Source organism: Chaetodon trifascialis, chromosome 21, assembly GCF_039877785.1.
Source record: "Chaetodon trifascialis isolate fChaTrf1 chromosome 21, fChaTrf1.hap1, whole genome shotgun sequence".
Classification (NCBI taxonomy): domain Eukaryota; kingdom Metazoa; phylum Chordata; class Actinopteri; order Chaetodontiformes; family Chaetodontidae; genus Chaetodon; species Chaetodon trifascialis.
Genome location: NC_092076.1, coordinates 10,972,911 through 10,989,224, shown reverse-complemented (window position 1 = coordinate 10,989,224; position 16,314 = coordinate 10,972,911). Strand labels below are relative to the sequence as shown.

Below are 16,314 nucleotides of genomic sequence, written 5' to 3'. Positions count from 1 at the left end.
TGGTGGGAAAGCAGCTCTTTTAAGCCAATCATCATGTGCTGTTTCACCACATATGCAAATTATTATCACATTGCCCCATATTACAGAGAGAGATGAGAAATTAGCTACTCTGTCATATGCTATGAAACATAATTCTTTCTTTTCTCTCTGTGTATGACAGTTTGCACTTCTAAACTGCACAAAACAATGAAACGGCATGAAAAAGACACCAACAGGCCACCTTTAGAAGTGTGAACGCAATGCATGTGAATAGTTCGTAGAGGGTCTGATTTTGTTTGTGTAGAATGTGGTCTCGATTTTATTTTTATTTGTTTCAGAATTTAGACGTACAGCAATTCCACAAAATATTTCCTATATCCAAGGGACTGTTGGTCTTTCTAATTGATGCAAGGTCACTTTTTCTAGACGTCTAGTGGTCGTGTGCCATCGCTGGAACTGGGCCATCATCCAACCGTTTTCAAGATGCATGGCTGTTTTTACACCCTGCTGGCCACCGTTAATCTGGAAGCAGGCACTAAGCTCAGATCAAACCTATCATTTAGACTGGTGATGACTTCAGGATATGTTAACTGGGACTGGATGTTGGCACCTTGAGTGTGTGAGGGTTGTTAATTACTGTTAATACCATATGTGTGAGTATCAAGGGAGTAAAGCAACAACATCATAACCCGGGTTTTGTTCTCTCACGGTGGATATAAAGGAAACAAAAATAGCCACAACAAAGACTGCCAGTGTGTCAAAAAGAGGAAGAAGAGGGGTAGGGGGTCGGTTCAGTTGTCCCGCAGCTTTCCCTGTCTGTCAGTTTTGCCATATTAGTCCACAGATGGCACCAAAGTGAGGCTTGTGTGTTGGCATTGAATTCACCTCATTCCAAGACTCCTGGGACCTATTTTGGAGCATTGGTAAGCCGATCCGACCCGCCACCTTCTCGCTCCTCCCTCTTTCTCTTAGTTTCCCTAAGCTCTGTTTCCCTGCCAAACCTGATGGTGTGGCTAAAGTTAGCCCCCTGTGGGCTAGTATATAAGGCCCCAAGGGTCCGGCTCTTACATGTCAGTCACATCGGCTTTGGCGTAGGCTTCTCTTCTTGACCAACAACAACCCCACAAACTTGAGAGATGGTGAGTGTGGCCATGTTCCTTGGAGGTCTGTAGGGATGTTGGAGCTTCTTGACACTAAACTGATGAGATGAAAGCATCCCTGAAACATTTGCTTTCTGGATTACCAGCAGCTCGTGAAGCAGAGTTGTAGGAGTCTCTTGAACAGAGCCTACCAAACTGTGGATTTGGATCCAGTTCTAGTTCTTATCTGCTGCCTTGAGCTAAAGTTTGGCTAACATCTCAAAGCTTAACCGTGATGAAAAACTGAAAATTTTTGGGATCACTGGTTTATTCTTGTAGTCCCCAAAGCTATTGTATAGTACCGTACCCACTAAATTGGGTGACAGAAACAAAATGGGCAATTTGGCAAAAGCCACCAGATAAAGTGGTTTAATGAAGCTTTTTAGAGTATTCTTTAATTTATCTTAGCCATAATATGGATATAGATGTTACTAAACTAAGCAAATTAGGACTCCTTTGTGTCCATTCCTTTTTGACCTCACACAGGGCATCCTATAGCCAGGATCACTGCGTCTTATAGTGAAGTCTGCTTGGGTGATGTTTTGTAAATTTGAAGTATATCTCATCTTCCATCATTTCACAGGCACCCAAGAAGGCCAAGAGGAGACAGCAGCAGGGTGAGGGTGGATCCTCCAATGTGTTCTCCATGTTTGAGCAGAGCCAGATCCAGGAGTACAAGGAGGTAAAGTTTTCTTCATCACATCTTGTGCACTTCAAAGCTGAAGTTCTGTAGTCATACAAATTAAGGCAGACTGAGACCCTCATATATCTGTTGACTCCAGGAATCATTTGACCTTAACAGTGACACGATGATATAGACATGATCAGGCTGACTGCGTGACAGCAAAAATGTCCTCATCAGCACGACAGGACAGTAAATCTGAGTTTTCTGATGACAGCAGCTACCTCTCCCCCGGGTGAGCTCAGTAATCCTCCTCAAAGACTCAAAACACTCGCTTTGTGACCCCACAGGAATGCCTCCCAGCAGCTGGTGGGCTGTGACATTAATCAAAGCAGGAAAGACAGGCTCAGGGTGGAAAGAACAAGAAAGATTTAGAGGTCTCTGCACCTAAAGTTGAGTCTACATTTAAGGAAGAGAAAGGGGAAGAGTATACAGGTATGAAGAAAAGAGAATACAATGGCAACACTGGCTTCGCTGACCCTTTGGAGGGTGAAGTAACATTGGGGACAGGGTCAGAAGATTCAGCGACAAGGCAGAAAAATGGAGGAGGTGGGGGTGACAGCTGTAATCAATACCTTCTCCTTAAATATCGCAAGGGGCTTGTCTGACATTCCGAGACCATTTTAACACCTTAGAAAGACAAGTGGCCGACCAGCTGCCAAGTCCCAAAAGGTTTGCAATGCCATCTTTGGTTTCACCGGGTGCTACGCCCAGCTATGTGGAAAGAGAGGTGGAAAACAGCTCCACATTTACAAGTTGATGTCAGCTGACTGTCTCACACAAATAATCATCTTAAGCCAGTCTTATGACAAGGACTTGTGAGAAATGTGAGGTTCTCAGTTTCCTCTCCTTTAATTAGTTGTATTGTTCTTTATAGTTTGAGGGCTTCTGAATGTCAACCAGAGCAACGAATTAAGGACAATTTCCTTTTTTCTATCCACTGACTGACCTCTCCTCTCTTACCTAACTGTGTCCCCGGCAGGCTTTCACAATCATCGACCAGAACAGAGATGGCATCATCAGCAAGGACGACCTCAGGGACGTGCTGGCCACCATGGGCCAACTGAATGTGAAGAATGAGGAGCTTGAGGCCATGGTGAAGGAGGCCAGCGGCCCCATCAACTTCACTGTCTTCCTGACCATGTTCGGCGAGAAGCTGAAGGGTGCGTTGACACTGAACTCACACTGTTCAAACCTCCCTTGCTTGTCGCTTTTTGTCGTATTTCATGCATTGTTTAGCATCATAAGTAATACATTTATGTTATTCATTCTCTACCTGTTTTTTATCCTTTATAACTGAGACTAATTGACTGCTTTTGCTCTCATAGGTGCTGATCCAGAGGACGTTATCGTGAGCGCTTTCAAGGTCCTGGACCCCGAGGGCACTGGCTCCATCAAGAAGGAATTGTAAGGGCTTCTTCTTTTAACTTATCGCAACAAGTCTGAGCTCTTTGTGGCACATTCTTCACTCAAGACAGACCTTCTGAAATTCATTTTTCTCCACATCCCCTCTCCAGCCTTGAAGAGCTCCTGACCACCCAGTGCGACAGGTTCACCGCCGAGGAGGTGAGCCGCTCGGTCTTTGTCTCGCTCATATTCACAGTTTGTCATGAGTTGTTCAGGGTTGTAAGACGTTTCTTTAATCCTTCCTCTGCAGATGACCAACCTGTGGGCTGCTTTCCCCCCTGATGTGGCTGGCAATGTGGACTACAAGAACATCTGCTACGTCATCACACACGGAGAGGAAAAGGAGGAGTAAATCCCCCTCTCTTGAGATCTCTACCTCCGTTCAAACCCATACTTGCCGCACCATCTACTCACTCCCCCCTTCTCCAACGCTTCCTTGCACGCTTTCGCGCCCCGGCCCGCTCTTTCCACTTGCCAGCTCACTACGAAAGACTTGTCTCCTTTATTGAGATACTCAGTGAGAGGACTGATGGCTGTGGGGGTGTTTGAGTGTGAGCACCAACAGGGGATCATGGGATTATTTTCAATAAAAATAATCTTGTGGCACTGAAACATTTTCTCTATCTCTATCCCTGCCTGTTGTTCCTCCTCCTTTTCTTCCCATTACTCATCCTGTCCCTCCGTGTTGAGGCCAACAGTGCGTGCATCATACCTACAAACAGCGTGTATGCATATGCAGTCCAGTGTATACAGCAGTCAGTAAACAGTGTCTCTTGGGTGCTGTGGTGCAAGCACAGTACTTGCTTGAAACAAGTAAGCAGTCTGACCCACATGGTCTGTTAGTCTCAACCTGACACAGAGTGTTTAATGGATTTGTCCCTTTGTTTGCATTAGGGAGAATGAACAGTAAAAGAGTGGGAGTACTGTACTATAATAGTTTGCCTACCCCTCTCTTTTTAGTCTGTCTCTCCTTTTAAACACAGCTACGAAAGGAAAAGTTGCAGGGAAAACAGGAAAGCATGATTTTTTTTTAAATCTTGTAAACAGAGAAAGAGATGGTGAAAGATGGTGAGTGGGAGGCAGGGATGAAATAAACAAAAGTAAAACATCTTTGCATATGACTCTTCTTCCTCCCTCTCGCCGCTGTTTCTCTCCTGTTGTTGTGACTGTGCCTGTAACTAATAAAGAAGTACAAATAAAATCCACTATCTTTCGTATGACACTGTGTCTGTTGGTTTAAGTGGGGGTGTGGGTGATAGCGCTGCTGGTTGACTTTGGACAGGCCTGTAGACCACTGACTGCACACTGACTGTTATATGTATATAGTGAAGCTTAATCGAGCTTCAAATTTGATTTAAGAGCGCAAGTTATGGTTGAGATTTCGAAACTGTAGTTTTTCCAGTGTTTGGCAAAGAGAATGAAGGGTTGCCGGATTCAGACACAACATCTGCTGCTAAGGTAAACTCTCTCACTCGGAGAGTATACACAGCAGTTCCGCTGACTCAATGTGAAAACGTGAAAGCAGGCATGCCTTGTATGGAAGGCCAAAATGGCCAATATTAGATAAACAATCAGAATTACTTCATTCACCACATGTACAATGTACAATGTGCTAGAAGTCAGAGGAAGTTAAATAAAAGAATTACATACAGTTGAGAAGAATAAAATCTGACACATTATGCTACATATAGTGTTTGGCATTTGTTTGCAAGTCAGGAATAATAAATATGCTGCATTATGTTACATTTGCACATATTGCATCTCTTGCAATAGGAGTGGTACTGCACCATACAGTGTGTGTGTGTGTGTGTGTGTGTGTGTGTGTGTGTGTGTGTGTGTGTGTGTGTGTGTGTGTGTGTGTCTGTGTGTGTGTGTGTGTGTGTGTGTGTGTGTGTGTGTGTGTGTGTGTGTGTGTGTGTGTGTGTGTGGAGGAGAGTAAACAGAGAGTGAAGGCCTTTTGGGAAAAACTGTTCAGGTTTCTGGCGTCTATGAATGAATATAAAATAAATAAATAAATAAATGAATTTAAAAAATCAAGAATTAACTTAATCTAACCTGGATTTCAAAGTGTGTCTGTTTTGTCACGTTCTTACAGAGTTCGTCATATGAAACTGTGCCTGAAAACATATAAAACACATCAGATGCAATGTTATGCAATGTCACGTCCTGATTTTACAGTAAAACTAATTCAAATCTGACTGGAAAACTGATGTACGTTGAGAGACGTGACAGACCATGGTGGTTTGCAACCACTGCACCTATATTATTCAAATCAAGAGAACGTTCTCAAAAGCTGCAGGTCATGCAGTGGTTTTACTCATAGCGAGAGGTCGACTCTTTCAGTTGCTGTTCTAACTTGATTAATAAGACCGTCTGGTAGTGCATTCTTTTAGCAACAGCATCTCTACAAATCTAAATGTCTTGGTTAAGTAACAGCACTGACTACCACAATGCAACAGCTGATATCACCCTGCTGTGTCAAGACCAAGTGGACAACATTATGCTCTGGACAGTCATCACTATACTTTGCTTTGTTTTTGGGTTTCCTGCAGCTGTTGCCATACTTTTGGACTTGTTTCAGAAACGAAGAAAAGGAATCCCGTTCTCGCCCATTGATGTCTTCATTTTAAATCTCACTGTCATGGATGGGGTTTATTTGGTCTTTCTTCAACCAGAGACGTATAACTATATACATGGGAGAAACATGGTGTTTCACACATTTATTTCCTTCTTGTATTCATTCAATTTGTGTGGGAGGCCTCTCTTCATGACCTGTGTCTGTCTGGACTGTTACATAGCTGTGCTTCATCCAGTTATCTATCGGGCAAAAAAGAGTCTGACTCCCCGGGTCCTGATGGCTGTTGGTGTCTGGATTGTGACCATCCTTTATGGCTGTTATTTCGCCACTGTACGTGATAGACTTTTGACTAACATCATCCCTATCTTGGTTTTTGTTTGGACTCTCCCCGTTATTGGATTTTGTGGCTCCTGTGTCCTTTGGACCCTGAATAGATCGAGCCCTGGAGGAAGAGCTATTCACCCCCAGAAGAAGAAGGCCCTGCAGATTGTTATCAACAACTTTGTCATTACCTTTATTTCCTATGTTCCTCCAGTAACTGCTATGTTGGTGTCCTGCTTTCTGAGCTTGAATGGAAATACCTTTCATTGTCTTTTGGTGATTCCAGTGATGCGCATCACTGCAGTCGCATATGTAGTTTCTCATATCCTGCATTTGAACAATGTGGGAAAACTCAACTGGCTGAAATGTTGGAAACAGAAATGAACCTCATGCGACCCCTGCTTTGTCTTTTCAGCTTTTACTTGCCGATATTTTGTGAGAGTGTAATAATGCATCTATCACCACATTTATCATAGCTAACTGCTGTTTAACCTAATTATATTATATTATATTATATTATATTATATTATATTATATTATATTATATTATATTATATTATATTATATTATATTATATTATATTAATCTAGTTCGTCAGGAGATAGTTTGATATCTGAAGTTCACAAACACATGGAAGATAAGTTGGACTATTTTTCAAAAAGCTGATGCAGAGGGAAACCTACTGGGTTGTCAGATTTTATGCTGTAATATATGCAGGTGTGAATGAGCAAATATACCACAAACTCTTTTAATAAGCAACCTTCCTAGTTGTATCAATTGATGGGACTGCATGGTATGGAAATGATCTCATTTTATTTTTATTTTCATGATTGTAAAATTGTTGTTTTCTTAGGGTGTGTTGGTCATTTCAACATTTAGGGAATATTGTCTATTTCCAATGTATCGTCCATATAGAGTACAAGATGTAATCAAACTGTAGTGATGAAGACATTTGGATGTCAAAATCTGTCTGCCTTTTAAAACAGTGTGCTCAACTATACAAAAGATATTAATGTAACTTTTTTATCATAAGCGTGGAGGAAGAATGTCTTTTTTCTGTTAATAATAAGGTAATTGTAACCGCTCTTTGTATTGCAACAGTGTGGATTAAAATAAAAGAAGTTAACGCTGTTATATGTCTTCTTTCTGTTTTCATCTTTAGTCTTAAATGTGTTTCCTGAAATAACATCAGCTGTGAGGGAGGTTTCCTCTTTCAGTACATGTATACAATTACCTAACCATGTAATATGCCCAGGAAGTGAAACTGATCCAATAAATACATGTTGTGTTTTATTCACTAGGTGTTATTAAGAAGTTATCTGTTGCTACCGCAATATAGGAAATAGTATTGACATCTGTCAGTAGTCACCACTTCATTTGGCTTAAAGACAACATCATACCATTTGCAAAATACTGATGTTGACAGGCTGTGGTGATGAATGCATGTGATGAGTTAGACACCAAGAAAAGAATTGCATATTCTAAGCAAGTGACATTTTCCACAATAGGGAAGACATATATTAGTCTATATAGTAGCTACACTTTCGATGTGGCATCTTATCAATTGTGTATCAGCATGTGTATCGTAGAGGTTTTTTGTGGGGTTTACTCCACTTAGATATTAACTCCTTTATTCTTGTTTTATATGCCTGTCTTTTATTATCTTATTTCTTGTTTCTTATTTAAATCTAGTTATTATTGCTAATTTAATTTAGCAAATGATATAATACTATTATTATATAATATTATTATTATTATTATATATAATTATATTATTATATAATACTACTACTACCACCACTACTACTACTACTACTATTATTATTAGAATTATTAGTGATGTTGTTCTTATAAGCGAAAAATTACATCGATAAAATCGATATAGTTAACGTACAAAAATCAAGAGATCAATAAATCACGTGACATAGTGACGCAGGCAAAAGAGGAAGTAAAGGTAACAGTAACGAAATGTTCTGTTTTCAAAATAAAAAACACCGAAATGTTCCTCTACAGAACCTTTACTGAATTTATCAAACAACAAGGCAAACAAAACAAAAAACATATTTCTCGAAGCTAAAAAGATCAGACCGCACAAAGATGATACGATATCCGTGTTGTTTTATCACAGAAAACAAAAGCTTCCACAAACGTCCACCGATGAGTGTTTTATTTTGGTAATGGATCCCGGAAACGTTGCGTGAGTGTGAAACTTGACCCTGAGCACAGAGCAGGGCAACAGTGGACAAACGCTACTGTAACCGTGAAACATTTCAGGCCCAGTTTGTCGCCACAAACGAGGAATGGCAGTCTGGTAATGTGGACCGTCGGATGTGGAAGCCATCGATGCCGCTGTCGTCCCGCCGTGCCTTTGTGAGTTCTGACAGGCCGAGACCCACCACCATGGCCTCAGCGTTACCCCGCTGCACATCTGTCAGACTCGCCGCTGTTGCCACTGTCGTCCTGCTTCTAGTGTCGGTGACCAGTGTACAGTCCTCTCAAGGCGACAAGGAGCCGGTTTACCGAGACTGTGTGAAGCAGTGTGTCCGGACCAACTGCACCGGAGCTCGGCTGCGGGGCTTTCAGTCTGCCCAGCCGCAGTACATGGCGCTGACAGGTGAGTTGTTGTTGTTGTCAGGTAAGTTAAGCTAACCTAGCTTGCTAGCAGTCTGTAGCTACATTTCTCAACAGTGTACTCACTTAGCAATATTATATCTGGCTATGTTGTAGCATTCGCCGAATTCGACTGTCTTTGCTAGTAGTTAACATTCAGTAGCTGCTTTGTACAGTATGTCACGGCTGCAGTGTGACTTTTAACGCTGTATTTTCCCTGACTTTTGGCGTTTCATGATGGGTGATACTGTTTCAACCTGTGGGACACAGTATCAGCGTAAGTTGCAGTAAAGTTGAAAGCCAGTTTTTCCTGCTGTGCAGGTGTCACGAAAGGCCTGTTGTATCGTCTGGGGTTTGAAAACAACAGCTCATCATCTAATCGCCAGTTGAAAATTTTACACAAGAGGGAAGGAATTGCTACAGGTTCATCCAGCCAGAGAGGAGACACTGTGCCCTTTTCTCCAGCTGCAGACAAGGAGAGCACATTTCAGGGCTGCCATTCATTCTGTTGATTAGTCTGCCCATTACTTCCTGCGTGATCTAGAAAAGGTCAGAAAACAGTGAACAAAGCACATAATAATTTCCCAAAGCACAAAGGAGACATCTTGAAATGCCTGTTTTTTAGAACAGTATTCAAAATCTATACTTGTCTGTCATTTGTCTAATTGTTTCAGTTTTGTACAGTTAGTCAAAATATCCTCCAGATCTATTTTATTGTTGAATATTTGTACTGAGTTTGACCCTTTGACCTATGTTGGTATCTGTTCATGTCCTCAGCTGCTCTCCCTCTGTTCCTTTGTTCTAGGTTGGACATGTCGTGATGACTGTCGCTATCAGTGCATGTGGACCACCGTGGGGCTATACCAGGCCGAGGGGTACAGGGTCCCGCAGTTCCATGGCAAGGTCTGTGCTCCTTACAGAGGCCAGAATGTGTGTCACACCAAGCTTCATCGTATAACCTCACCTGAAGCTGAGTTCTGTCCTCCAAAAGAGCGATATAATCTGTTCAGCATTGGCTTGTGATTTGAGTCCAATAATGAGTGATTTCTGTTATTTTGCATAGTGGCCATTTGCGCGCTTCCTGTGTTTTGAGGAGCCAGCGTCTGCCCTGGCCTCTCTGCTTAACGGCGTGGCTTGCCTTCTCATGCTGCTGCGCTATCGGAGCACGGTGCCACGCCAGAGCCCCATGTACCACACCATCAACGCCTTCTCTCTGGTGAGTCCAATTCTGCGTCTGTCAGAGTGAGATGGAGAAAAGGAAAGAATTTACACAATAAATACACCAGTACTACCGTGACTTGATACTCATGTCATGGCAGTTTTACCATGCTTATTTAACAAGAGTCTGTCTTTCTTTAGGTGTCTCTTAATGCCTGGTTCTGGTCCACAGTGTTTCACACCCGGGACACCTATCTTACTGAGGTAACAGTTGTTGACTGCCTAGATTAGAGTTATGGCCCTATTTTCCCTCGTTTGAGCCCAAGTGACTAATGGAGACAGCAATTTTTGAAACTGGTCAAGTATTGAGTGTGAGCACAGCTGCCGGCAGCAGCGAAGCAGGCTGCGATGTAATCCCTCTGCGTGTTTGCACACCATAAATGTTCATCCACTAAAAGTGATTGTTTTTGCCACTGACAGGATCAGATTGTTATTCTAAATGTCTGACAGCATTATGATAAGGATCTCTACAGAGACAGACTTCTGTGAAAGAGTAAGATCCTTTTTGTTTAACCACGGATTGCTGCTATATCGCTCTCGCCTAAGCCACCAGACTCCATTTACAAAAGTGATAATTTTATCATTGTTAAAACACACTTCATTTAAACTTGACACAGAGTTAGATGTGAAAATATGGAGAGGGATGGCGGAGCTCAGAGAGACAGGAGGCTCTCACTCCTGAGAGGGATGTGTTGAGTTGTGCGCTGACAGCAGCTGATGGCTGTGTGTATGGATGCAGACCAGGGACCCAAAAGCTGAGCACAGCTAAAAGCAACTTTTTCACATTTAGTCACTTCATTCAGCGTTAATTAAATATAACAAACCCCACTTGTCGCAGCTTTATTGTTGGTGAAGTGTAGAACTGCTAAAATATCTTTCCATCTGCCAGACCACCTCCTGAGATGAGTCTTTTTCTGTTTATTGGCTAACAAGCTTAGCTAATCAGTAACACCCTAATGCCATTACTGACAAGCCCTCCAGCTGTGTGCAGTATATTGTCTGTAACATGCAACAGACACAAGTCTTTGTCTCTTGGTCTTGGTGTTGATTTGTGTCATCAGTAAGTCTCTTTTTGTCTGTGCGTGTTGGTCTCTTTCAGAAAATGGACTATTTCTGTGCTACAGCTGTCGTTCTGTACTCGATCTACCTGTGCTGTGTCAGGTGAGCTCTAAAAAAGGAGTTTTCAAACAAATAAATCTTCTAGGACTCATGGTTAATGTAGAATATAAATGTTGTTTCTGCTCTCACTGCTTCCCCCCTCTCTTCGTCAGAACATTGGGCCTGAGGAGACCCGGGGTGTCCAGCATGGTGGGAGTCCTGCTCATCTTGGCCTTTACCTCTCATGTGTCCTACTTGACCTTTGTCAGTTTCGACTATGGCTACAACATGGCTGCTAACGCCAGCATCGGTACAGAAAATGCTCCAAAGTCCCATTGAAGCTCATATGTGGTTGATATTTCTAGGAACTGATCTACAGTCTTAAGATGACTCTTATCTGGTGCCTTGTCCTTCAAATGTGTCTTTAAAGGCATGGTGAACCTCCTGTGGTGGCTGTGTTGGTGCTGGCAGAACCGGCGGACCCTGCCATACTGGTGGAAGTGTGGCTTGGTGGTGGTGCTGCTTCATGGTCTGGCCCTGCTGGAGCTGCTGGACTTCCCCCCAATGCTCTGGATCTTAGATGCTCACGCTGTGTGGCACCTCAGCACCATACCGGTCCACTTCCTGTTCTACAGGTGGGTCCGCTCACCTGCTCTGCCTTTGTTTCACAGCTTTCCTGTAGTGTCATCAAAGCGGGAGAGAAACGTTTGAGGCGTGTGTGGATGAATACCTCTTAAATGATCCTTGCTCCATTCTCCCTCCAGTTTCCTGATAGACGACAGCCTCTACCTGCTAAACACAGAGAAGATGGGTGTCAAAGTCGAGTAGGAGGAGCTCATCGCCTCTTCACCATGCCTACACCCTCTCACTTCTCCAATCAGGGCACCCGAACACGGAAGTAGCTCAGCCTCCCAGATGACATGCATGACACCACACTGACTTCCATCAAAGTAGACTTTGTTTACATTTTTCTTCCTCTAATCTTTTTTTTTTTCTTTATTCATTTGGGGGTAATTTCTCTCTTCTTTTAGATTTATCACAGCTGATGCTTGCTCTACTTGACATTGCCTTGTACTGATGTGTGCTCTACAGTTCTTTTGTCATTTGTTGTAACTGCAAAACGGGATGAAGGTTTTGTATTCTCCCATAGCAAACCCAGTTTACTGACTTCCAATTGGGATACGTAGTGTTTCTTTCGACTCTCAGGTACTTCTGAAATTGATCCCCTGAACCCATGATTAGACTCTCACCAGCCTCTTGGAAGTCCAACACGCTTGGCTCTGCACGAATGGCAGTGTGTCATGGCTGACAATAGATGGCACCAAATCCCTTTGCCAGGCCGTCATCATATGCTCCGTTTTGATCCAGCATGTGTCGGGTCCATATGTGCCAAAAGTGGACTGGTGGACACAGAGAGGTGCCCCTTGTGAAGGGAGGGGCTGCCAGTAGATTGTTCTAGAGAGGTGGGGAAGGGGGGGGGGGTTATGTTTGGAAGCTATTCTAGCTGACTGTGTCTCTTCTTTTTTTTCTCACTATTGCACCTTTATTGTTGTGCCTCTGTTTTTTCTCTTCATTAGAAGTTCAGATTTTCATTTTCATCAGCTGCCTTTAGTTTTAAACCCTTTTGTTGTTGTCGGCCAGTTTGTGCTTTGTTCTGTTGACGGTTTTACTTGATTTTGAATTTGGGTGGGATATGCCTGATGATCATAAACTGTTGTTTTTATTCACCTGGATTGCCTTTTAGTGTGAGAAAAGGAGAAAATGATTGAGCTGGGATCAATAAGCTGCAACAGGAAGCTGCGGGCTTTTTTTTTTGTTTGTTTGTTTCAGATTTAACTCTGGGGTTAGACGGTGTGTGTGTGTGAATGAGTGTTTAGGTGTTTGTTTGACACCCATTTTTTATTTTTTTTTTGATTTGGTTGCATTTCTTGCTGTAATAATCCCCAGAATGGCACACACACACAACCAGCTGCTTTACAGAACACTGTTAAATGATGAAATCATGTCAAATGCTCCATTTATTTCCCTCCATGTCTGCCTTCCACACTGCATGTCAGTGCTCATGTTTCTTTTTTGTAATCAAATCTTTTTTTCCCTCACAGTTGGCACCAAAACTCTTGAAGTCATACCATGTATGTCTTCATTCCTCAGAGTTTCCCTTCCATATGTGCACTTTATGTGTGTGTCTGTGCATTTCCATGCATTTTTGTGCTTGAAATTTTGCCCATGCCTTTGTATTTCTGTGTGAGAATGTGAACAATGACCAGTACGTGTGTACACGTTGCCTTGATTTGACATTGTGTTGTTTTTGCCGTCATGAACTGAATCACTGTGTGTGTGTGAGCGAGAGAGAGAGAGCTAGATTGTGCTTGATCCTTTTGTAAAACTACTGATGTGTCACAGAGTGTGTGTGCGCGTGTGTATACATACAGTGTATATGTTGGAGGTTTGCTGCGTGAATGTGTGTGAGACGACGGGTAAATTTAGCTTTGCTGACAGCCTGTGATGGGGGTGGGGGAAGACCAGGATGGAAGTCATGGAGAGGTTGTCATTGGTTTGGGTGGCAAAAAGATTCCTGAAATTGTGGCAGAAATACTGGCCTTATGAGAGAAGACACTTAAAGTGTATATTCTATTTGTTATAGGTCAAAATAGTTTATATTCTCAGATGTATGTAGTAATATTTATTAAGCTCTGGCCTTCATCAAATGGTGTCTGGGGCCCATTTATGACAATAAATATATAAAAGCTAAAACAAGAACAGCCCATTTGGGGGGAAAAAAAAGAACAACGATCACAAAATCATAGTCAACTCAAAGCTGATGTTACTTTGTCTGCTGATAAGAAACTTGTTGAATCATTTCATTGGTATCATTATAGTTAGTTGAAGATTTTCTAGAGGAATTACCAAAAAAAAACAACTCCAAAGTTTTTGCTCTTTAAATCATTTCATTGTTCACGTCCCTCCTCTTCCCTCACTCATGTGCTGCCCCCTGCCTGCTGCCCTGTGCACCATCACCTCTCCAACTGAGTGCACTTTCCTCCACCTCACATCTGATGTTTGACCAAAAAAGAAAAAAAACCTGAAAGAAATGGAACAAATAAAAGTGTTCTTTGTTGATAAGGAATGGGGCTCGGTTCATCGTTTTTCTCCTCTTCCATAATCTGTGTCAGCGGTCCAGTTAATAAACGCATAAATATGAGTAGACAAGAGGAATAACATCCTCTACATACCACTGATTAAGGATAAACGTTTGAATGGGTAACTGTACCTTTAGACATGTGCTCTCTGCATTATCAACACAACTTTGTGTAATTCTGTGCTCTTATTTTGTACTTAGCTCTATATTCTCCATGCATTGCTCATGATTCATTTTAATTCAGTGGCAGAATAAGTTTTCAGATCCTTTGCTTCAGTAAAAGTGTCAATACAATAATGTAAATATACTTTATTACAAGTAATTCAATGCATTCAAACACCTACCTTAGTGAAAGTACTAGTATTATCAGCCAAATCAGCCTGAAGTGTTAATACTGATGTATGAATATCTGCACTGAAGTACATTCCACTGTTGTATGACAATATATTTCTTAGCATCATGCCTTTTTTAGCCCTGATAATGTATTTCCTCCCTGTGCTGCTCATTGAATTGACCTGCATGAGAACTTGAAGCTCAGCCTTTCCGTCAGTATACTAAACTCAAGGCACAGGACACAAGAAGTGGCTCCACAGTAAGTGACATGTAGTCTCTGATTCATCACTCCCCTCTTCCATTGCAGACTGAAGGTCGTGCTGACCTTGTACCATTTGTGCCAGTGTTACATGTCCAGAGTCTCTCTGACTTGTCATTATGTCTCTAGTATCGCCGAGACAGATTCCTGTGGGCCTGTGTGTGTGTTATGCCTGCAGATTTAGACTTTTGTTGCACTCTGTCGTAGCTGTTCTTGGGCTCTTTCACTTGCAAACAGTATCTCTCACCCATTTGCTGGCCTCTTCCATGCAGAGCCCAACAATTAATGAGTCCTATAGACAATTGTAGCCAAGTTTTTGTCATTGGAGTCATGTTTTCAGTGTATTTTTAAGAAAACTGACTTCCAAATGCACCCTTTTATAGCTAAAATGAGGATTTGCACGTTTCTCCAGAGCCAGCAAATGTTATACAAGATTTGATGCCTGAGAACTCCTCATAAAACTTCATTCATTTCACAGACGTTTACAACTGAGAAAATCGTACAACCAGAGTGCGGAATTGGCTCTGTCCCCCGAAGGCCTGCAGCATATTGACTTATTCTGTGGGAACCAAACATTTAAGCAGGACCAGGACCACTCGCCCATGTGAACAGTCCGGGACGTGTGCTCTGGGTGGCTCAGTGAGGAGCTTTTTGTTGCTTCCTGATAGCTCTGTGCAACAGGTTGGACTCTGACCCTGGCTACTGTGGGTGGGGGAGAGCGGATAGACTGGGATGAATGGAGTTTATTCTTCCTCCTTCAACTCCTGATTTGTGACCGTGAAGTGAAGGGCATGAGAAATATGAAGATGCTCCAAGGCAGCATAACGCAAATCATTTCCCTTTTATAAATTCAGTGGCACTTCGGTGAAGGAAGTCGTGTTGGAATATCCATGATTGAGCTTAAGTTTGAGAGCAGAAGCAACATAACTTTTAACATTTATACAGACATCATATGAAATCTGGGATTAGGTGATATGTGTGAATGGATTACTGTAAAAACTGGCTTGATTGCTCTGAAGCATTCATCCATTAATCAATGATTAATACAGTCATAAATAACAGCTTCATAGAGGCCATAGGCAGACCTTCCTTTTTGTTTAGCCATTGTCCTGTTACATTAGACAAATAGTAGATAATGGTTTATGCAATTGCCATGAGTTTAATGTTGAACAGTGTGGTGCTGTATTTACTCAGTACAGTACTTAAATAGAGTTTTGAGGTGTTTATGCTTCAGTTTTCTGCTACATTATGCTTCTGCTCCACCACTTTTCCAGATTAAGATTTTACAGCCTTTATAAATCAAACAGCATCTTACATATTGTAGATGAAGCCCCCAAACCGCATAGAAATTTGTAAAAAATTTGCAAATATAAAACTCTGAAAGGAGCCATTCGGCATTTTCTTTAAAGGAGCATTTTACCACATGAAGTTCGGTTTGCTCCACGTTGGGATTTAGCCTGTGAAAACAGTTGTATTCTGTTTTAAATGGAAGATGAAAGCTATCAACTTGCATTCGGGGAAATGTGAGATCCAGTGTGTTTTTTTTTTTTT

General features: G+C 42.0%; 2 protein-coding genes across 2 annotated transcripts; both read left to right on the top strand.

Annotated features, from left to right (window-relative positions):
• Nucleotides 1-1,764: 1,764 nt before the first annotated feature.
• Nucleotides 1,765-3,559, top strand: LOC139349405 (myosin regulatory light chain 2, skeletal muscle). The gene is made up of 5 exons (XM_070990170.1): nucleotides 1,765-1,800; nucleotides 2,783-2,963; nucleotides 3,129-3,207; nucleotides 3,318-3,366; nucleotides 3,458-3,559. Exons 1-5 carry the CDS (start codon nucleotides 1,765-1,767, stop codon nucleotides 3,557-3,559), a joined length of 447 nt encoding a protein of 148 aa, XP_070846271.1.
• Nucleotides 3,560-8,285: 4,726 nt separating this feature from the next.
• Nucleotides 8,286-13,822, top strand: pgap3 (post-GPI attachment to proteins phospholipase 3). The gene is made up of 8 exons (XM_070990989.1): nucleotides 8,286-8,720; nucleotides 9,522-9,619; nucleotides 9,780-9,932; nucleotides 10,076-10,138; nucleotides 11,034-11,095; nucleotides 11,206-11,342; nucleotides 11,463-11,667; nucleotides 11,797-13,822. The coding sequence occupies exons 1-8, from the start codon at nucleotides 8,435-8,437 to the stop codon at nucleotides 11,858-11,860; spliced, it is 1,068 nt and encodes a 355-aa protein (XP_070847090.1). The 5' UTR covers nucleotides 8,286-8,434; the 3' UTR covers nucleotides 11,861-13,822.
• The last annotated feature ends 2,492 nt before the right edge of the window (nucleotides 13,823-16,314 follow it).